This window comes from Salvelinus sp. IW2-2015, linkage group LG22 (assembly GCF_002910315.2).
Source record: "Salvelinus sp. IW2-2015 linkage group LG22, ASM291031v2, whole genome shotgun sequence".
NCBI lineage: Eukaryota > Metazoa > Chordata > Actinopteri > Salmoniformes > Salmonidae > Salvelinus > Salvelinus sp. IW2-2015.
In genome coordinates this window covers 10,338,713-10,356,252 of record NC_036862.1, presented here as the reverse complement: position 1 = coordinate 10,356,252, position 17,540 = coordinate 10,338,713, and the positions used below count along the sequence as shown (strand labels likewise).

At 40.0% G+C, this 17,540-nt stretch overlaps 2 protein-coding genes across 4 annotated transcripts; one reads left to right on the top strand and one right to left on the bottom strand.

Moving 5' to 3' along the window:
• Window positions 1-227: 227 nt before the first annotated feature.
• Window positions 228-7,449, top strand: LOC111949710 (transmembrane protein 199). 3 transcript variants are annotated; one of them, XM_070434022.1, is made up of 6 exons: window positions 228-286; window positions 5,924-5,997; window positions 6,094-6,183; window positions 6,322-6,364; window positions 6,482-6,634; window positions 6,846-7,449. In XM_070434022.1, the coding sequence occupies exons 2-6, from the start codon at window positions 5,986-5,988 to the stop codon at window positions 7,055-7,057; spliced, it is 510 nt and encodes a 169-aa protein (XP_070290123.1). In that variant the 5' UTR covers window positions 228-286; window positions 5,924-5,985; the 3' UTR covers window positions 7,058-7,449. The 3 variants fall into 3 exon arrangements, with proteins under 3 accessions (XP_070290123.1, XP_023822825.1, XP_070290122.1); XM_023967057.2 differs by lacking the exon at window positions 228-286 and adding an exon at window positions 4,656-5,846 and having other exon boundaries at window positions 6,482-6,594; XM_070434021.1 differs by lacking the exon at window positions 228-286 and adding an exon at window positions 4,656-5,846.
• Window positions 7,450-12,264: 4,815 nt separating this feature from the next.
• On the bottom strand, window positions 12,265-15,606 carry LOC111949734 (homeobox protein SEBOX-like). Its single transcript, XM_023967084.2, has 3 exons — window positions 15,507-15,606; window positions 14,921-15,123; window positions 12,265-14,814 (listed from the first exon to the last, which is right to left on the bottom strand). Exons 1-3 carry the CDS (start codon window positions 15,604-15,606, stop codon window positions 14,188-14,190), a joined length of 930 nt encoding a protein of 309 aa, XP_023822852.2. The 3' UTR covers window positions 12,265-14,187.
• Between the last annotated feature and the right edge of the window lie 1,934 nt (window positions 15,607-17,540).

Below are 17,540 nucleotides of genomic sequence, written 5' to 3'. Positions count from 1 at the left end.
ATCTAAAATTGTCTACACAGTACGTATAGCTAGGTCGTTGTTTGTACATTAAACTACGTACGATATGTCGTAACACGGAACCAAGTAAAGATTGCGCCAGAAGGGGTCTGTTTTTTCGGCTTTTCTCAAATACTATTTGTCCATTGCCTTGTCAATCAAAGTTTGCTGCTAACATATTAGTTGTAGGCCCATTCGTTTTCATTGCAGCCCTGTTTGAACGCATAGTTACGCTAACGCCGTATTCACGATACTCAGTGAGTCAACTCGCAACCAGATACAGTAGCTGGTAATTATGAAGTTAAATGTTGTTTTTTAATCTAGCTAGTTATCTTGTCTCTACATTGCCAGTGCTTGGTTTGACTGAAAGCAGGTTAAGTATTGGGCAGGTAACCTCTGTGAATTCTAATGTAGTTTACGAAAGTTCAATCAGGAAGACTGGTCGGAATGCTCGTTTAACTTTCCCAGCAAAAGGGTACCAGCATCTGTCATTAGCATTCATCGGAGATGAGACCATACCCCATTAAGTCATTTCCATATTGTATTATGTCTCTGTTGTTCATTCACGTTTATTTTTTTTATTGATCCTTTATTTAACGTGGCAAGTCAGTTAAGAACATTCTTATTTACAACCACTGCCAAACCCAGACAACGCTGGGCTAATTGTGCGCCATTGGGACTTCCAATCACGGCTGGATGTGATACAGCCTGGGGTTGAACCAGGCACTGAGATGCAGTGCCTTAGACCGCTGCGCCACTCGGGAGCACAAGCCTGTACTTAATTAAAGTACAGTTGCAGCAGTCAACAGGCAATCATATATTAAATTGTTTCATATTTTCCCCAAAAGATTGGGATTGTAAAATGTAACTTTGTCACCTTGCAAACAGGTTGATAACTGCACAATTCCCTTCCATTCATGATCCCATTTCTTATGTATGATAGTTGTCATGCCATGCTACCATAGGAGTTGGCTAATATAGCACAAACAGATCAAAGAACAAGCTGACATTTGGCTGATTGTCAGAACAGAAAGTGTGAAACTTCAGTGTACTTGAGGACGACTCTAGAAATTGTTTACTTTGTTACAGGAAAGATAGAAAGGAGAATAAGATGTGGTTTGCTTGTTTGTCACCTGAATGCGAGGGCAAGTGGTTGTGTAGGATGTTACGGTTATGATAGTAATGTAGGCTCTAACTTGCACTTTGTTTTCAGGTTTGAATGAAAATATATTTTCCTAACCTTATTCTTTCAATAAAGTTATTTTTAATTAATATTATATTACTTGTGTATGTCTGTCCTTATCATATGTAGAACACAATGCTTTCTGTCATTTGTTTTGGTGCAGATATGTGTTTTTAATATACTATCTGGATAAGAAAGTTTCTGATCATGGGACATGTCATAGAATTTTAGAAAAGTGCCATCGGTCACTAAAACAGGTGTTATTTTGTAAGGATCAGAATATAAATACCTTTTACTGTGAACGAGTTATACCTTCCAGAGCTTGAGTTCTAAAACAATAACTTTAAAAGATACCCAGCTAGCAGATTTGATTAAGGAATTACAGTTTTCAAATACGCAGTACAAAACACCATGTCAAATTGGATAGAATTGCAGGAAGTTAGCTTCCGGACCACAATCCGTAATATAAATATATACAGTGCCTTCGGAAAGTATTCAGACCCTTAGATTTTTTCCCCCACATTTTTTTAGGTTACAGCTTTATCCTAAAAATGATTTTTTTAAAATTTCCCCTCACCAATCTACACACAATACCCCATAATTACAAGGCAAAAAGTTATATTTTTTCAAATTTATAAAAAATAAAATACTGAAATATCACATTTACATAAGTATTCAGACCCTTTAGTCAGTACTTTGTTGAAGCACCATTTTCAGTGATTACAGCCTTGAGTCTTGGGTATGACGCTACAAGCTTGGCACACCTGTATTTGGGGAGTTTCTCCCATCCTTCTCTGCAGATCCTCTCAAGCTCTGTCAGGTTGGATGGGGAGTGTTGCTGCACAGCTATTTTCATGTCTCTCCAGAGATGTTCGATCGGGTTCAGGCTCTGGTTGGGCCACTGCATTGTCCAATGGGCTCCCGAGTTGCACAGAGGTTTAAGGCACTGCATCTCAGTGCTAGAGGTGTCACTACAGACACCCTGGTTCAAATCCAGGCTGTATCACAACCGGCCGTGATTGGGAGTCCCATAGTGTGGCGCACATTTGACCCAGCATCGTCCGGGTTTTGCCGGTGTAAGCCGTCATTGTAAATAAGAATTTGTTCTTAACTGACTTGCCTCGTTAAATCAAGTTGTAGAAACATCTCAAGGATGATCAATGGAAACAGGAAGCACCTAAGCTCAATTTCCAGTCTCATAGCAAAGGGTCTGAATACTTATGTAAATAAGGTAAAAACCTGTTTTCGCTTTGTCATTGTGGGGTATTGTGTGTAGATTGCTGATGATTTTTATTTAATGAATCCATTTTAGAATAAGGCTGTAACGTAACAAAATGTGGAAAAAGTCAAGGGGTCTGAATACTTTATGAAGGCACTGTGTGTATGTGAATGGTGAATAGAAAATGTCTGTACAGCAATAGTTATATAGGATGAGCCATGACAAGAATACAGTATATACATGTAAAGTGGGTAAAAATGTATGTACACATTATTAACGTGACCAGTGTTCAATGACTATGTACAATTGAAGTTGTAAGTTTACATACACTTAGGTTGGAGTCATTAAAACTTGTTTTTCAACCACTCCACAAATGTCTTGTTAAGAAACTATAGTTTTGGCAAGTCGGTTAGGACATCTACTTTGTGCATGACACAAGTCATTTTTCCAACAATTGTTTACAGACAGATTATTTCACTTATAATTAATTGTATCACAATTCCAGTGGGTCAGAAGTTTACATACACGAAGTTGACTGCCTTTAAACAGCTTGGAAAATTCCAGAAAATTATGTAATGGCTTTAGAAGCTTCTGATAGGCTAGTTGACATCATTTGAGTCAATTGGATGTGTACCTGTGGATGTATTGCAAGGCCTACCTTCAAACTCAGTGCCTCTTTGCTTGGCATCATGGGAAAATCAAAAGAAATCAGCCAGGACCTCAGAAAAATAATTGTAGACCTCCACAAGTCTGGTTCATCCTTGGGAGGGAGCAATTTCCAAACGCCTGAAGGTACTACATTCATCTGTACAAACAATGGTACGCAAGTATAAACACCATGGGACCACGCAGCCGTGATACCGCTCAGGAAGGAGACGCGTTCTGTCTCCTAGAGATGAACGTACTTTGGTGCGAAAAGTACAAATCAATCCCAGAACAACAGCAAAGGACCTTGTGAAGATGCTGGAGGAAACAGGTACAAAAGTATATATCCACAGTGAAACGAGTCCTATATCGACATAACCTGAAAGGCCTCTCAGGCTCCAAAACTGCTATAAAAAAGCCAGACTACGGTTTGCAACTGCACATGGAGACAAAGATCGTACTTTTTGGAGAAATGTCCTCTGGTCTGATAAAACAAAAATAGAACTGTTTGGCCATAATGACCATCTTTATGTTTGGAGGAAAAAGGGGGAGGCTTGCAAGCCGAAGAACACCATCCCAACCGTGAAGCACGGGGATGGCAGCATCATGTTGTGGGGGTGCTTTGCTGCAGGAGGGACTGGTGGACTTCACAAAATAGATGGCATTATGAAGTAGGAAAATTATGTAGATATGAGGCAACATCTCAAAACATCAGTCAGGAAGTTAAAGCTTGGTCGCAAATGGGTCTTCCAAATGGACAATGACCCCAAGCATACTTCCAAAGTTATGGCAAAATGGCTTAAGGACAACAAAGTCAAGGTATTGGAGTGGCCAAAGCCCTGACCTCAATCCCATAGAAAATTTGTGGGCAGAACTGAAAAAATGTGTGTTAGCAAGGAGGCCTACAAACCTGACTCAGTTACACCAGCTATGTCAGGAGGAATTGGCCAAAATTCACTCAACTTATTGTGGGAAGCTTGTGGAAGGCTACGCGAAACGTTTGACCCAAGTTAAACAATTTAAAGGCAATGCTACCAAATACTAATTGAGTGTATGTAAACTTCTGACCCACTGGGAATGTGATGAAAGAAATAAAAGCTGAAAGACATCATTCTCTCTACTATTATTCTGACATTTCACATTCTTAAAATAAAGTGGTGATCCTATCTGACCTAAGACAGGGAACTTTTACTGGGATTAAATGTCAGGAATTGTGAAAAACTGACTTTAAATGTATTTGGCCAAGGTGTATGTAAACGAGTTGCCTGGATGTCCTTTTGGTGGTCGACCATTCTTGATACATACGGGAAACTGTTGAGCATGAAAAACCTAGAACCATTCAATTGTACATAGGGCAGCAGTCTCTAAGGTGCAGGGTAGAGTAGCGGGTGGTAGCTGGCTTGGGACAGCGTCTACGGTTCAGAGCAGGGTACTGATAACTGTTTAACAGTCTGAAGGCCTGGAAATACAAGCGGTGTATCAGTTTCTTGGTTCCAGTTTTAATGCACCTGTGCTGTCTCCGGCTTCTAGATGGTAGCGGGGTGAACAGGCTGTGGTTGGGGTGGCTGAGCTTCCTTGATGATCTTCTGGGCCTTCCTGTGACACCGGGTGCTGTATATGTCCTTTAGGGCATTCTGGTGACCTATTGAAAACAGTGCAACAATGATATAGCAAATTAAGATGTGATGTATGCCTTTTGTTTTGAAGAAAAAAACAAAGCTCACACACACAATGTCCCTTTGTTTTTTTTAAGTGGTAAGGGGGCGGTCTCTAGATTCTTCTATCAGCCAATCAGGGCTGTATATGCAAATATATTAACATTTGTATCCCGTGCCCACACTGTTGGACTGAGCTCAGGGAAATAGATTCTGAAAAATATATTTTGTAGTTATATTTTTTAAATAACACACACAGTGATTTATAAACATAAAATTATGTTTAAAAAAATGTAAAATACCTGGGGGCTGTAATTATTATGTATTCATTTCAAGGCATTGTCATTGAACTAGCATTATTTTATTTCCCATTACATTAACCACAATGCAAAGCGGTAAAGAAATATAAATAAATCAATTGAAATAACTATATTTGAAAACGATACCTGTACAAAAATCAACACGATAATAATTTCCACTGTGTACAAATACTGTATATTATTATCTATGTTTGAAAGTACAGTATTTTTGGTATTTATTTTTGAGTGGAAGTAGCTCTCACGTCAGATCCTGTCACAAGGTAAACATAGATGCTTCAAAGTTAACTCTGGGTGCTTCCTCTTTCTGTTGTCGTTACTGCTAGCTAGTAAAATTAACGAAACAGTCGTCATTGTCGGACAACTTCAAATGGGTAGTTGATACGATGATCAGATGATATCAATTTGTGAAGAATTGGCAATGGATAATCTGTATAAACTGCCAACGTTTCCTCCTGGTCGTGGGTTTGCTAGCTAAAGACGTTAGCTGCCTGCTATCCTTGTAGCTAAAGCCTTCTCCGTTTGTAGTTAGCTAACTCAGCTCAGCCAGCTACGGGAGAATAACAATTAGCTAATACAGCCACTTGTCAGCACAGTTCATTGTAGCTAGCTACATAAGTTTGACAGTTAACGTTATCTAAAGAGAATGGCGTCGTCATTTGTGATTGGAAACACATTTCGAGAGAGGGTAAGAGACTTGCTGGAGAACGATGAGTTTTCAGTTCCAACGGAACTACAGAAAGAAGTGGAGGATATTCTTCAACAGGAACAACCGTCAACTCTGTCCTTCAGAACGGCTAGGAAACTTAATAAATGCCTGCAAGACAATGGTATCTATAAACAGTTATACAACACAGATCTTACATTTCATGAATCATGTACTAGCATGTGTGCTTTTCCTTCTCAGGTCAACCTTTCTACCTTCATGAGTTTTTGGAGGACAGCTCATTGCACCTGCCTAAGGTTGTAATGCCCCCCAGAGTAAGTAAGACCTCGATGTATGGTTATTCCTTCAGTCCCTTCATTTGATCTCCATCACGAGGACAACATTAAAGTCGTACACCCTCTTTGTGACAGAACCCTATGCTTGTGGCTCGTCTGGAACGAATCAAAGCCAAGTTGGCCAATGAAGAATACAACAGGATCACACGGAATGTAAACACTCAGGTGAATTGCACAGTGCACACTCAGCATGTAGCCTACTGTATATATTCGATTAACGTATGGCAGCCAGCTTAAATGCATGATAGTGTTTAATGTTTGGGTTGTTGTTGATTCATGCGAGTACTTCTCTTTCCCCCCCAGCAAATTAATCGTCATGAGACACTGGCGGACTTTGGGAGAGAAGGTTGCTATGGTTACAAACGTTTGCATGCAATCTGTCTCTAAGATTCTTACTATCCTTGTCATCTACCTTTACCTCAACCCTCCCTCTAATGTGTGTGTGTGTGTGTGGTCTGTCTAGTGCGCTCAGCCAAAGCTGCAGTTGTGACGGTCTTAAACTTCCTAGTGACAGTGGCGGCGACGTTCGCTTGCGCCTATCTCGGCAGTCAATACCTCTTCACAGAGACAGCGGCGGTAAGAATCCATACAAAGATCCCTCACTCTTACAAGCTGGGCAAGTATAAACCCCTATTGCCTGACGAGATTAATCGTGTCACTTAACCTTGATTGCATGATAAGCAAGGGTTAATCTAGTACTGCATTGTGTTGTACATGGACAAAAATATTGTTTGAAAATGTAATCAAGAAGTAAGCTTCATTTCAAATCCCTTTAACCCTGTTTAAGAATCAGTATCTTTGTTGACATGTTTGCTTGTGTGTTTCAGAGGGTGATATCTGCAGTGATTGCTGCGTCCGTAGTCGGCCTGGCAGAGCTGTATGTTCTGGTACGAACCATGGAGGGAGAGCTAGGAGAACCATAGCACCAGTCAGTGTTCTTCTTATCAACAAAATACTTTCCTGGAGAACAATGCCCTTATCTGACCCACCAGTGGACTTCAAAACAGAAATCAAAGGGGTTGAGTGGAAGTTGACATGACCACAAAACTATTCATAGGAATTGTCCCACGTTGTTCGCATATTGAAAACAGATTAGTGTGAAGATCTTGAATGTGACCCAGATGTAAAAGTTGTTTGTGTTTTACCATCGCTGCTCTATGATGAAGTTAACGCCATGTTTCACAACTCATTTACTAATGTGGACAAAAAAAGTTGGGATATTTATCTATTTATTTACATCCATTATGCTTTTATAGGGCCTGTTAAATTACCCCCCTTCATAACATTTGTTTGATAATTTCCTACTTAGATGGAACAGGGATTTTTTTTAATACAATAGCTTATTCATACTGTACTTTCACGGTCCTTCAGTTTGTCTGTATAGTCAGTATTGTTTGTCTGTTCAATAAAATTAGCGCCCAGGTAATTCAACTGAGTTCAGTTTCATTCAATATAAATATACAGTCCCAGTCAAATGTTTGGACACACCTACTCATTCAAGGGTTTTTCTTTACTTTGACTATTTTCTACATTGTGGAATAATAGTGAAGACCTCACTATGAAATTACACTTGGAATCATATAGTAACCAAAAACTTGTTAAGCAAATGGTCAGCATTTGAATATAAGGAATTATAGGTAAGGCGAACAGAAGGACTTGAGTTCCTGTATGTTAATCATGAAGCATACACCCACCGCCCTTCTTCTTCCCAGAGAGATGTTTATTCTGGCGCGACACATGAAGAAACACAGTGGCTGTACCGACTCCGACAACATATCCTGACAGAGCCATGTTTCCGTGAAACAATCTATATTTTAGATTCTTCAAAGTAGCCACCCTTTGCCTTGATGACAGCTTTGTACATTCTTGGCATTCTGTCAATCAGCTTCATGAGGAGTGCTTTTCCAACAGTCTTGAAGGAATTCCCAAATGTTGAGCACTTGTTGGCTGCTTTTCCTTCACTCTGTGGTCCAACTCATCCCAAACCATCTCAATTGGGTGGAGGCCAGATCATCTGATACAGCACTCCATCACTCTCCTTCTTGGTCAAGTAGCCCTTACACAGCCTGGAGGTGTGTTGGGTCATTGTCCTGTTGAAAAACATGATAGTTCCACTAAGCGCAAACCAGATGGGATGGCGTATCGCTGCAGAATGCTGTGGTAGCCATGCTGGTTAAGTGTGCCTTGAATTCTAAATAAATCACAGTGTCACCAGCAACGCACCATCACAGCTCCTCCTCCATGCTTCACGGTGGGAATCACACATGCGTAGATCATCCGTGCACCTACTCTGCATCTTACAAAGACACGGCAGTTGGAACCAAAAATCTCAAATTTGGACTCATCAGACCAAAGGACAGATTTCCACTGGTCTAATGTCCATTACTCGTGTTTCCTGGCCCAAGCAAGTCCCTTCTTATTGGTGTCCTTTTAGTAGTGGTTTCTTTGCAGCAATTTGACCATGAAGGCCTGATTCATGCAGTCTCCTCTGAACAGTTGTGTCTCTTACTTTATTTGTGCAGCAATTTCTGAGGCTGGTAACTAATGAATTTATCCTCTGCAGCAGAGGTAAGTCTGGGTCCTCCTTTCCTGTGGCGGTCCTCATGAGAGCCAGTTTTATCATAGCACTTGATGTTATCCAATTTTTTATACTTGAGTAAAGTAAAGATACCTTAGGAAACCCTGTTTTAGCATACAGCTAGCTACCTGCTGCCAGATGAGGCAGACAGTATTGTCTTCGACTGCCGATCGGCATTCATTTGTTTTGAGGTGAATTAAAGGGCAAGATGGATTTTACAGGCCAGAAGCAAACAACCAATTACAGATACCCTGGAAGCTGTGTAGTACTTAAATCCATTCCATGACAACACATATCTGTTTTCATGATTCAAAACAACTTTAATACGATATCTGACTATTTGGCTTGTGTTATGACTGCCCCCACCTATACTGTATCTCTGGACAATTTCCTTTCAGTCCTGTCCCTTCATATCAGTTGAGAGATTAAAGGATGTAATTGCATCTGCAATACAAAAACGTATCTGAAAGATCTGAGATTTGACACCGGGATTAAGGGTTTATTGAAAGATTATTTGGGATTAAAGATGATTATGATATGCAGAGATCACTGTCCAACAGGCCAGGTTGAAGTGTCATAGTGCTCTTGTCATATCTTGACTGTATTACTCACATGTAATACTTCACTGGAGACCTTAAACCCAGCTAGAATTAAAGAGCTGGTAAGCTGATAGACGCTGAACTTCAGTTTTAATATATTTCTTATTATTCATTTTTTACTCTATCCTTCCCGTATATATGGGGGAAAATATTTTGATTTGGAAAATAATTATATCTGTCGCGGTATCTGGCCACAAGGAATCATTTTAATCCGGATATTTTGAAAGATAATACTCCAGGAAACATTAAACGTTGAATCAAATCGGCCTAGGCTGATTCTATGTCAGGTAGAATACCTAATATCTCAGACAACAACTACTGTATGTAACGTTATACTATGTTATGCATATTTGTCCTCTTGTTCTCAGCAGGAAACGGCTTGCCCATCAGACCCTACAAAACAATACTATGAGAGGGCTATCCTATAGGTAACCCCATCTCTGTAACCATATAGTATTATTTGACTGTTTTAACCCTTGTGTTCATGTTTTTGTTATTCACCCACTGTTTGCGGGTTTTTAAAACAATACAGCCATAACATTTTATGTAAAAATATTTCATACTTCGGTGTTGACTCATAGACAGCATACGTGGTTAATATTTGACATTTACCTCTGCTAGATCACATTTATCCAATCTGGGTTCAACACCATCCAGATGACAAACGCGTCGTACGCTAAGATGTTGAAGAATATCACAAGTGGCCAGCGTAGGGTTCTTCTTTTGCAGCTGTAGCCAGTGGCATTGTAATCCATTATGATTTCTGTTTTTTATGTTCCTGGCCACAGATTCTCCCATCCCTATGCAGCGTACTCATGAGTACCACATTTTTGCCTGTCTTTGGCACGTAGGCACTAGGGATGTGTCGGGCGTGAACACAAACTTAGAGGAATTGATAGGCCTGTTCCGTGTATTCAACAGCTGAGGTGGGAGCTCTGGCTTGTTTTTTCATACTGCTATTATCATCGTCAGCTTCCTCTTGAGGAGCTCCTGTCCCAGCTTGTGCAAAGTAAAAAAGTTATTGCATGTGATGTTGTGGCCACGGAGTCCCTGTGTTACGTTCAGGACAACCTGCATCCCTTCGTTCTTCTCAGGAGCTCCTCCATCTGGTTTCCCTGTATACACTTGCAAGTTCCAAGCATATGATGAAGCAGCATCACAGGCAGCCCAGATCTTGATTCTATATTTTTAGATGGTATATACTGTCTGAAGGGGCAGCGGCCCCTAAATGGCATAAGCTGCTCATCAACAGTAACGTTGGGTCCAGGGTTGTAAAACAGGGGAACGCAGTCCACTCACTTTTCCCATACTGACCTGATTGTAGCTAGCTTGTGTCACTTCCGCCGAGCTGGTCTGGTGTCTCGGGTTATCAAAGCGGATAATCCTAGAGATAATGTGGAAGTTTTCCAAAGACATTATTGCAATGGAAAGTTCTCTGCCAGTTTCTGCATCCCACAGGGATTCTGTGGATTCCCCATTGGATCTGAATACACCAGTAAGGATAAGAACCCCAAAGTATGTAAATGAGTTTGGTTCATCTCCTTCCATCTCTCCAAAAACACCCCTTCCCTCCAAATGAGTGCAGTCCAGAATGATTTTCTGGATGATGTCTGGGACGAACAGTTCAAAAGAAGACTTTATGTCCTGCACATGAGTAACCGCCACCCGCGTCAGCCCTGGTTGCATCCGTATCACATTGGCAGCCATGCGATGTGGCTCGTTCCTTGGGCAAGAAGACCATTTAATTTCACTATTTTTTGACATCCATATTTCTACTGCAGGCTGCAGATGAGCTGGTTGCTGACGGGCTGGTCCTGGGGCTGGCTGAGGGTCAATCTCAACCTCTTCTTCCAACTCACTGTCAGACTTCGAATTGACAGAGACATGATCCTCATATTCTGAAAATTCTTCATCTTCAAAAGTGGAAGACGCTCCTTCCACACTAGCTTCTCTCTCTGCAAAAATTATTTTTAAGGCCCTCTGAGAAAATATTATTTTTGCCATTCTGATTGATTGTGGTAAAGAGCCACACATGCAAAGTTATTTGTTGTTGTGTTCCTCCCCTAATTTGCACCTGGCTGGGGTAGAGTGTGGTAAAATACTGCATTTTTTACAATGTATTGGAATAATGTATTGTAATAACATTGTGCAGGTTCCCGCAAGACATTTTGTAGTTTCACACACTACAAAAGGTAAAGAGTGCGAGAAAAGCAGGAGACAGGCAGACAGGCAGACAGGCAGGGTGACAGACAGGTTCCTGGTGCTATGTTGAAACAGCAGGCCCAGGGAGGAGGAAGACAGAGTGAAGGCACACAGCAAACCTTTTTGTTTAATTTTTACTTGTTTTAAAGTTAAAATACTTCAAAATACTACTTAAGTAGTTTTTGGGGGTGTCTGTAAGTTACTTTACTATTTATATTTATGGCAACTTTTATTTTTACTTCACTACATTCCTAAAGAAAATGTTTTACTTTTTACTCCATACATTTTCCCTGACACCCAAAAGTACTCGCAAATGGTCCAATTCACACACTTATCAAGAGAACATCCCTGGTCATCCCTACTGCCTCTGATCTGACAGACTCACTAAACACAAATGCTTCATTTGTAAACTATGTCTGAGTGTTGGAGTGCGCCCCTGGCTATCCGTAAATTAAATAAAAAATAAAACTGTGCCGTCTGGTTTGCTTAATATAAGGAAGTTTAAATGATTTGTAATCTATTTTTGAAACTTAAGTACATTTGAGCAATTCCATTTACTTTTGATAATTAAGTATATTTAAAACCAAGTACTTTTAGACTTGTGACTAAAAAGTACTTTTAGACTTGTGTCTTTCACTTTTACTTGCATCATTTTCTATTAAGCTATCTTTACTTTTACTCAAGTATGACAATTGAGTACTTTTTCCCACCACTGTGTGTAGGGGGTGCACAGCATGCACTCAATGAAAATGTGTTATTTTACATGTTCTTCACAGAAAATGAGCCAAGGCCAATGAGTGTCAAGTTGGAAAAATTATTAATTGTATCATTTTTCTTTTAGTGAACACTGAACATGGGTCCCACAGACCCGAACACCACACAAAGGTTTACAACGTCATATTAAACTTCTAATCAATCATTACCATGGTGAAATAAATCAATGTATTACTCATTGGATGAAGTAAACATACATATTGCAATTATTCACAAGCTAATGAAAGATACATAATCCACACATTTAACAACAAAATAAAAAAAGAAACAAAATGTTACAATTGGTCATAAAACACACATACTATACTGTGCCTTCAGAAAATATTCACACCCTTGACCTTCTCCACATTTTGTTGTGTTACAGCTTAACTTTAAAATGGATTAAATTGAGATGTATCATTGACCTACACACAATATTCCATAAAGTCAAAGTGTAGTTATATTTTTAGACATTTGTACAAAAGCTAAAATGTCTTGAGTCAATAAGTATTTAACCCCTTTGTTATGACAAGCCTAAATAAGTTCAGGAGTAAAAATATGCTTAACAATTCACGATAAGTTGCATAGACTCACTCTGTGTGCAATAATAGTGTTTAGCATGATTTTTGAATGACTAACTCATCTCTGTACCCCACACATACAATTATTTGTAAGGTCCCTCAGTTGAGCAATGAATTTCACAAAGACCAGGGAGGTTTTCCAATGCCCCGAAAAGAAGGGTACCTATTGGTAGATGGGAAAAAATGAGAGAGAAAAAAACAGACACTGAATAACTGTTTGAGCATGGTGAAGTTATTAATTACACTTTCGATGGTGTATCAATAGACTCAGTCACTACAAAGATACAGGCATCCTTCCTAACTCAGTTGACGGAGAGGAAGGAAACTGCTCAGGGATTTCACCATGAGGTCAATGGAGACTTTAAAACAGTTACAGAGTTTAATGGTTGTGATAGGAGAAAACTGATGACGGATCAGCTAGGACTCGAACCAGGGTGTCTGTAGTGACACCTCTAGCACTGATATGCAGTGCCCCAGACCGCTGCACCACTCGGGAGCCCAAAAACAGAGTGCAAAGAAGGAAGCCAGTACATAATACAAATATTCCAAAAGATGCATTTGTTTGCAATAAGGCACTAAAGTAAACCGGCAAAAAATGCGGCAAAGAAATGTACTTTATGTCCTGAATACAAAGCGTTATGTTTGGGGCAAATCCAACACAACAACACATCACTGAGTTCCACTCTTCATATTTTGAAGCATGATGGTGGCTTCATCGTGTTATGGGTATACTTGTCATCGGCAAGGACTAGGGAGTTTTTTAGGATAAAAAGAAACAGAATAGAGCTAAGCACAGGCAAAATCCTAAAGGAAAACCTGGTTCAGTCTGCTTTCCAACAGACCCTTTCAGAAGGAGAAGGCCAAATGTACACTGGAGTTGCTTACCAAAACGACATTGAATGTTCCTGAGTAGCCTAGTTACAGTTTTGACTTAAATCATCTTGAAAATCTATGGCATGACTTGAAAATAGCTGTCTAGCAATGATCAACAACCAACTTTATAGAGTTTGAAGAATGTTAAAAAGAATAATGTGCAAATATTGTACAATCCAGATGTGCAAAACTCATAGAGACTTACCCAGAAAGACTCACAGCCGTAATCACTGCCAAATGTGAGTCTAATATGTATTGACTCGTGGGTGTGAATAGTTATGTAAATTAGATATTTCTGTATTTAATTTTCAATATATTTGCAAAAATGTCTAAAAACATGTTTTCACTTTGTCATTATAGGGTATTGCACATAGATGGGTGAGAAAAAAAGTATTTCATCCATTTTGAATTCAGGATCTAACACAACAAAATCTGGAAAAGTCAAGGTGTGTGAATACTTTCTGAAGGCAATGTATTGGGCAAGCGGTATAGGCTAGTGGTCCCAAATATGTTTGTGTTGTTTTGCCAATACCTGGCAAGACAGCACAACCAGGCTATACAATAGGTAAGCAGGGGCAGGAAATTAGAACTCCAGGAAGTTGGTGACAATAGCAGCATTATAGATCAGGTCTGAGATGTATCCGATGGAGGTCTGGGGGCCCACCTGAGGATGATGACCCTCTCCTTGAGTCACATCCCAGTACATCTGCTGCGGATGGGAGGGGACAACCTGGTCCACTGAGGTTTGATGACTATATCTTGCCTGTGAGACAGCTAGAGTCTGTGGCTTAAAGTTCCTATACCCTGAGGTGCCCACGCAGGGCTGGTTGAACCCATCCCGGTGTGGCCGTGAGGAGGGTGCTTGCCTTCCAACGGGTGCAGCTGTAGTAGCAAGAGATTCCAGGTGAGATCGGCAGTCTTCCTCCCACAGTAGGGATTCTGCCAGGTTTGGGGAGACGGGTGTAATCTGATGAGACACAGGGTTGCTGTAGAGACGGATCCAGTCGGAGTAGAACTGCTGACCATCATCACACTGAATCTGGTCTGGTCGGAACATTTCCCCCATTGTGGTTGGGGTGAAGGAGGGACCAGGGGAGGGGACTATTGGGCGAGGTAGGCATTTTGCACCCCCTCTTCCAAAAGTTGTATTGGTTGATTTGGTGAGTCTTCCACTCTTGATACTTCTTGCCCGTCTGTTTTGGAACCACACCTGTGAACAATGAGTAGAGTCAGATAAATATGTTGTTGTAGCCTCAATGCATAGATATATACGGAAAGTGTAAATATCTAACTTTAGTTATTATCACTACACAAACCTGTATCTTGCTTTCAGGTAGATGTGTATGTGCGGCCAAGCGTTCACGGAGAGTGATGTCTGGGTACGGCGTCAGAGCGAAAGCTTGTTCCAACTCAGACAATTGTGCGCGACTGAATATGGTTCTTTTGCGCTTCCTTTGGCCCTCTGTAAACCCGCTTCTCTCAGGTTCGGGTGACGAAAGTCCATTGTCATTCCTCACGTCTAAAAAACAACAAAAACAACGTTTTTGAGAATTGAAAATCGAAATAATAAAATTGGGCCAATCATATGGTTCGTAGATTATTATTTAAGTAGCCTAAAATACCGGTGTAGCGTTTGAAAATTATTAAAGACAATTGAGGAATTACTAAACGAAGTGTACGATATATTTTCTTTTTTTTTCCATCTGCATTTCTGTTTATATCAATGGATATCTTTCTATATATAATAACCTTATGGTTTTGTTTGTTTCTTTGTGCGCTATTTATTTTCGGCAAAATCTAGACAGAATATTGATAATTAAATTAATATGTGCTAGTCATAATAAAATAATCCCAAAGGAAACTATAAAAGACAATTGACAAATATAACAGTCACTAGCCTACCTTTACATTGATCTTGGTCTCCAAAAAGTGCAGTAAAATCCATATATTTATTGTCAGTCAGTCTGTGTGCAGTGAATTCTTGATTGATGAAGAGAGACATAATTCCATGTACCTCTACAGCTTGGTCTGGTGATGCGTAAATGATGCGCTCAGCGCAGGGTAGCGGTGCCCTCTTAAAGCGGGAACTCCCCTTTCAATCCCATGCCGCCCACCGTCCACACCAAATTAATCTAGGCACGTTCAGGTGTTATAGGCCTATAGTGGCGCCCAGTGCCCACCACTCTAATCCTGAATTGCAGATGGTGAGCGGCAAGAAACAGATGAAAGCGGCAATGGTGTATAAACCCGCTGTTTCCGCTGTCGCTATTGTCTGACACTCCCTGGGTCAGACTGTCAGATCTCGTCCCGGGGCAATCGACTGCAAAGAGGATCCCCGTGGAGATTGGAGCGCAGGGCAGGCAGACCTTGTTGGACATACAGAGCAGAGTCAATCTACATAGGCCCACTGTATCCTACCACGTTCGCTGCGAGAGTGATATTTGTTATTCAGCACTCAATTTGCTGTCCTGTCATTTGGCATATGCCTACTAAAAATTAAGTGCCAAATTGTGCTATATCTATAAAAAAAAAAATTACGCTGTCTTCCCAAATTGATTTGTTGAGTTGGGCATATAAAAAGGTACTTGCTTACTCTCTCTCTATTCATTACAATATTTTGATATTTTTTTTCGGGGCGATTAGGATGAACGAAAAGTAAACTATAGCTTAACTATCATCGTATGCAGGAAAAAGCCTGGCAACATCAAAAGTTTGTTTCACACTTTCTCTTCCTGTGTATTGAAGTCAATTAGCCTAGTGGTCGATTTACATTCCCTTGAACACCCGTTCAATTCCTGAGAGAAGCTCTAAATACGCCAACGTACACAGATCCCCGAATTTACATTTCTGAACGAAGCTGGAAGGGTTTAGAGGAATACACATTGTACAAGAATTAACTCTTTATCTTCTCTTTTTTTAATGAGCCAATTAGTAATGATTTATATTGGCCTGCCCTACCCCTTTCCTTTTTTTGTGAAGGGATCATGCTAAATAATCCTAATATTTTTGTCCTCAAATGTGTGCATTTATTGCTAAAGTAATCCTGAAGACCATTAAATATATATTAAATAGTGATATCAAAAATAAAAAATGCAATCAAGTTAAATGCAGGATTTGTCGATTAGTAAGATTTGTCAATTAATTAATTAGATTTTTTTTAATACAAAAAGTATTACAACCCACTGGGCAAAACCTGGTTGAATCTACATTGTTTCCAAGTAATTTCAACCCCCCAAATCTGTGATGATGTTGTGGAAAACTGATTGGATTTGCAAAAAGTCATCCATGTAAGGGAATTTCATATTTTTTTCACCCAACTTTTAACCTAAATCCAATGACAAGGTGAAATGTTTTGTTGAGGTCACGTTGACCTTGACCTTGGTCCCGTGTGGCTCAGTTGGTAGAGCATGGTGCTTGCAACGCCAGGGTTGTGGGTTCATTCCCCACGGGGGGACCAGGATGAATATGTATGAACTTTCCAATTTGTAAGTCGCTCTGGATAAGAGCGTCAGCTAAATGACTTAAATGTAAATGTTGAATTCACCTTAGTTGACAACTCAACCAAATATAAATCAAAACTACATGTTGATCTGACTTCTGTGCCCAGTGTGAAGGGCTTGACTTTGTCCTTTTTTTCTGGTTTGTGCGAAATCGTTCAGAATAATATAAAACCAGTCTGCACACCACCAAGGTGAACTGGTTTAGTCTTGACTCTTGGTTGATAGTGTTGGGGGATGGGTAATGTATCGATGCTCGAGTGCCAAATCAACACAAATTTGTTTCTATTTGTCTTTGTTACCTAGTTTTTATATTTCTGAGTCTTATTTTTGTATCTATATTTATATGGTTTTAAATGTTATGAATATTTATTTGTGTTGTTCCAAATGTCTGAATACAAATTACAGTTAGTGCAGAATGGTGTTTTTGGGGGGTGGG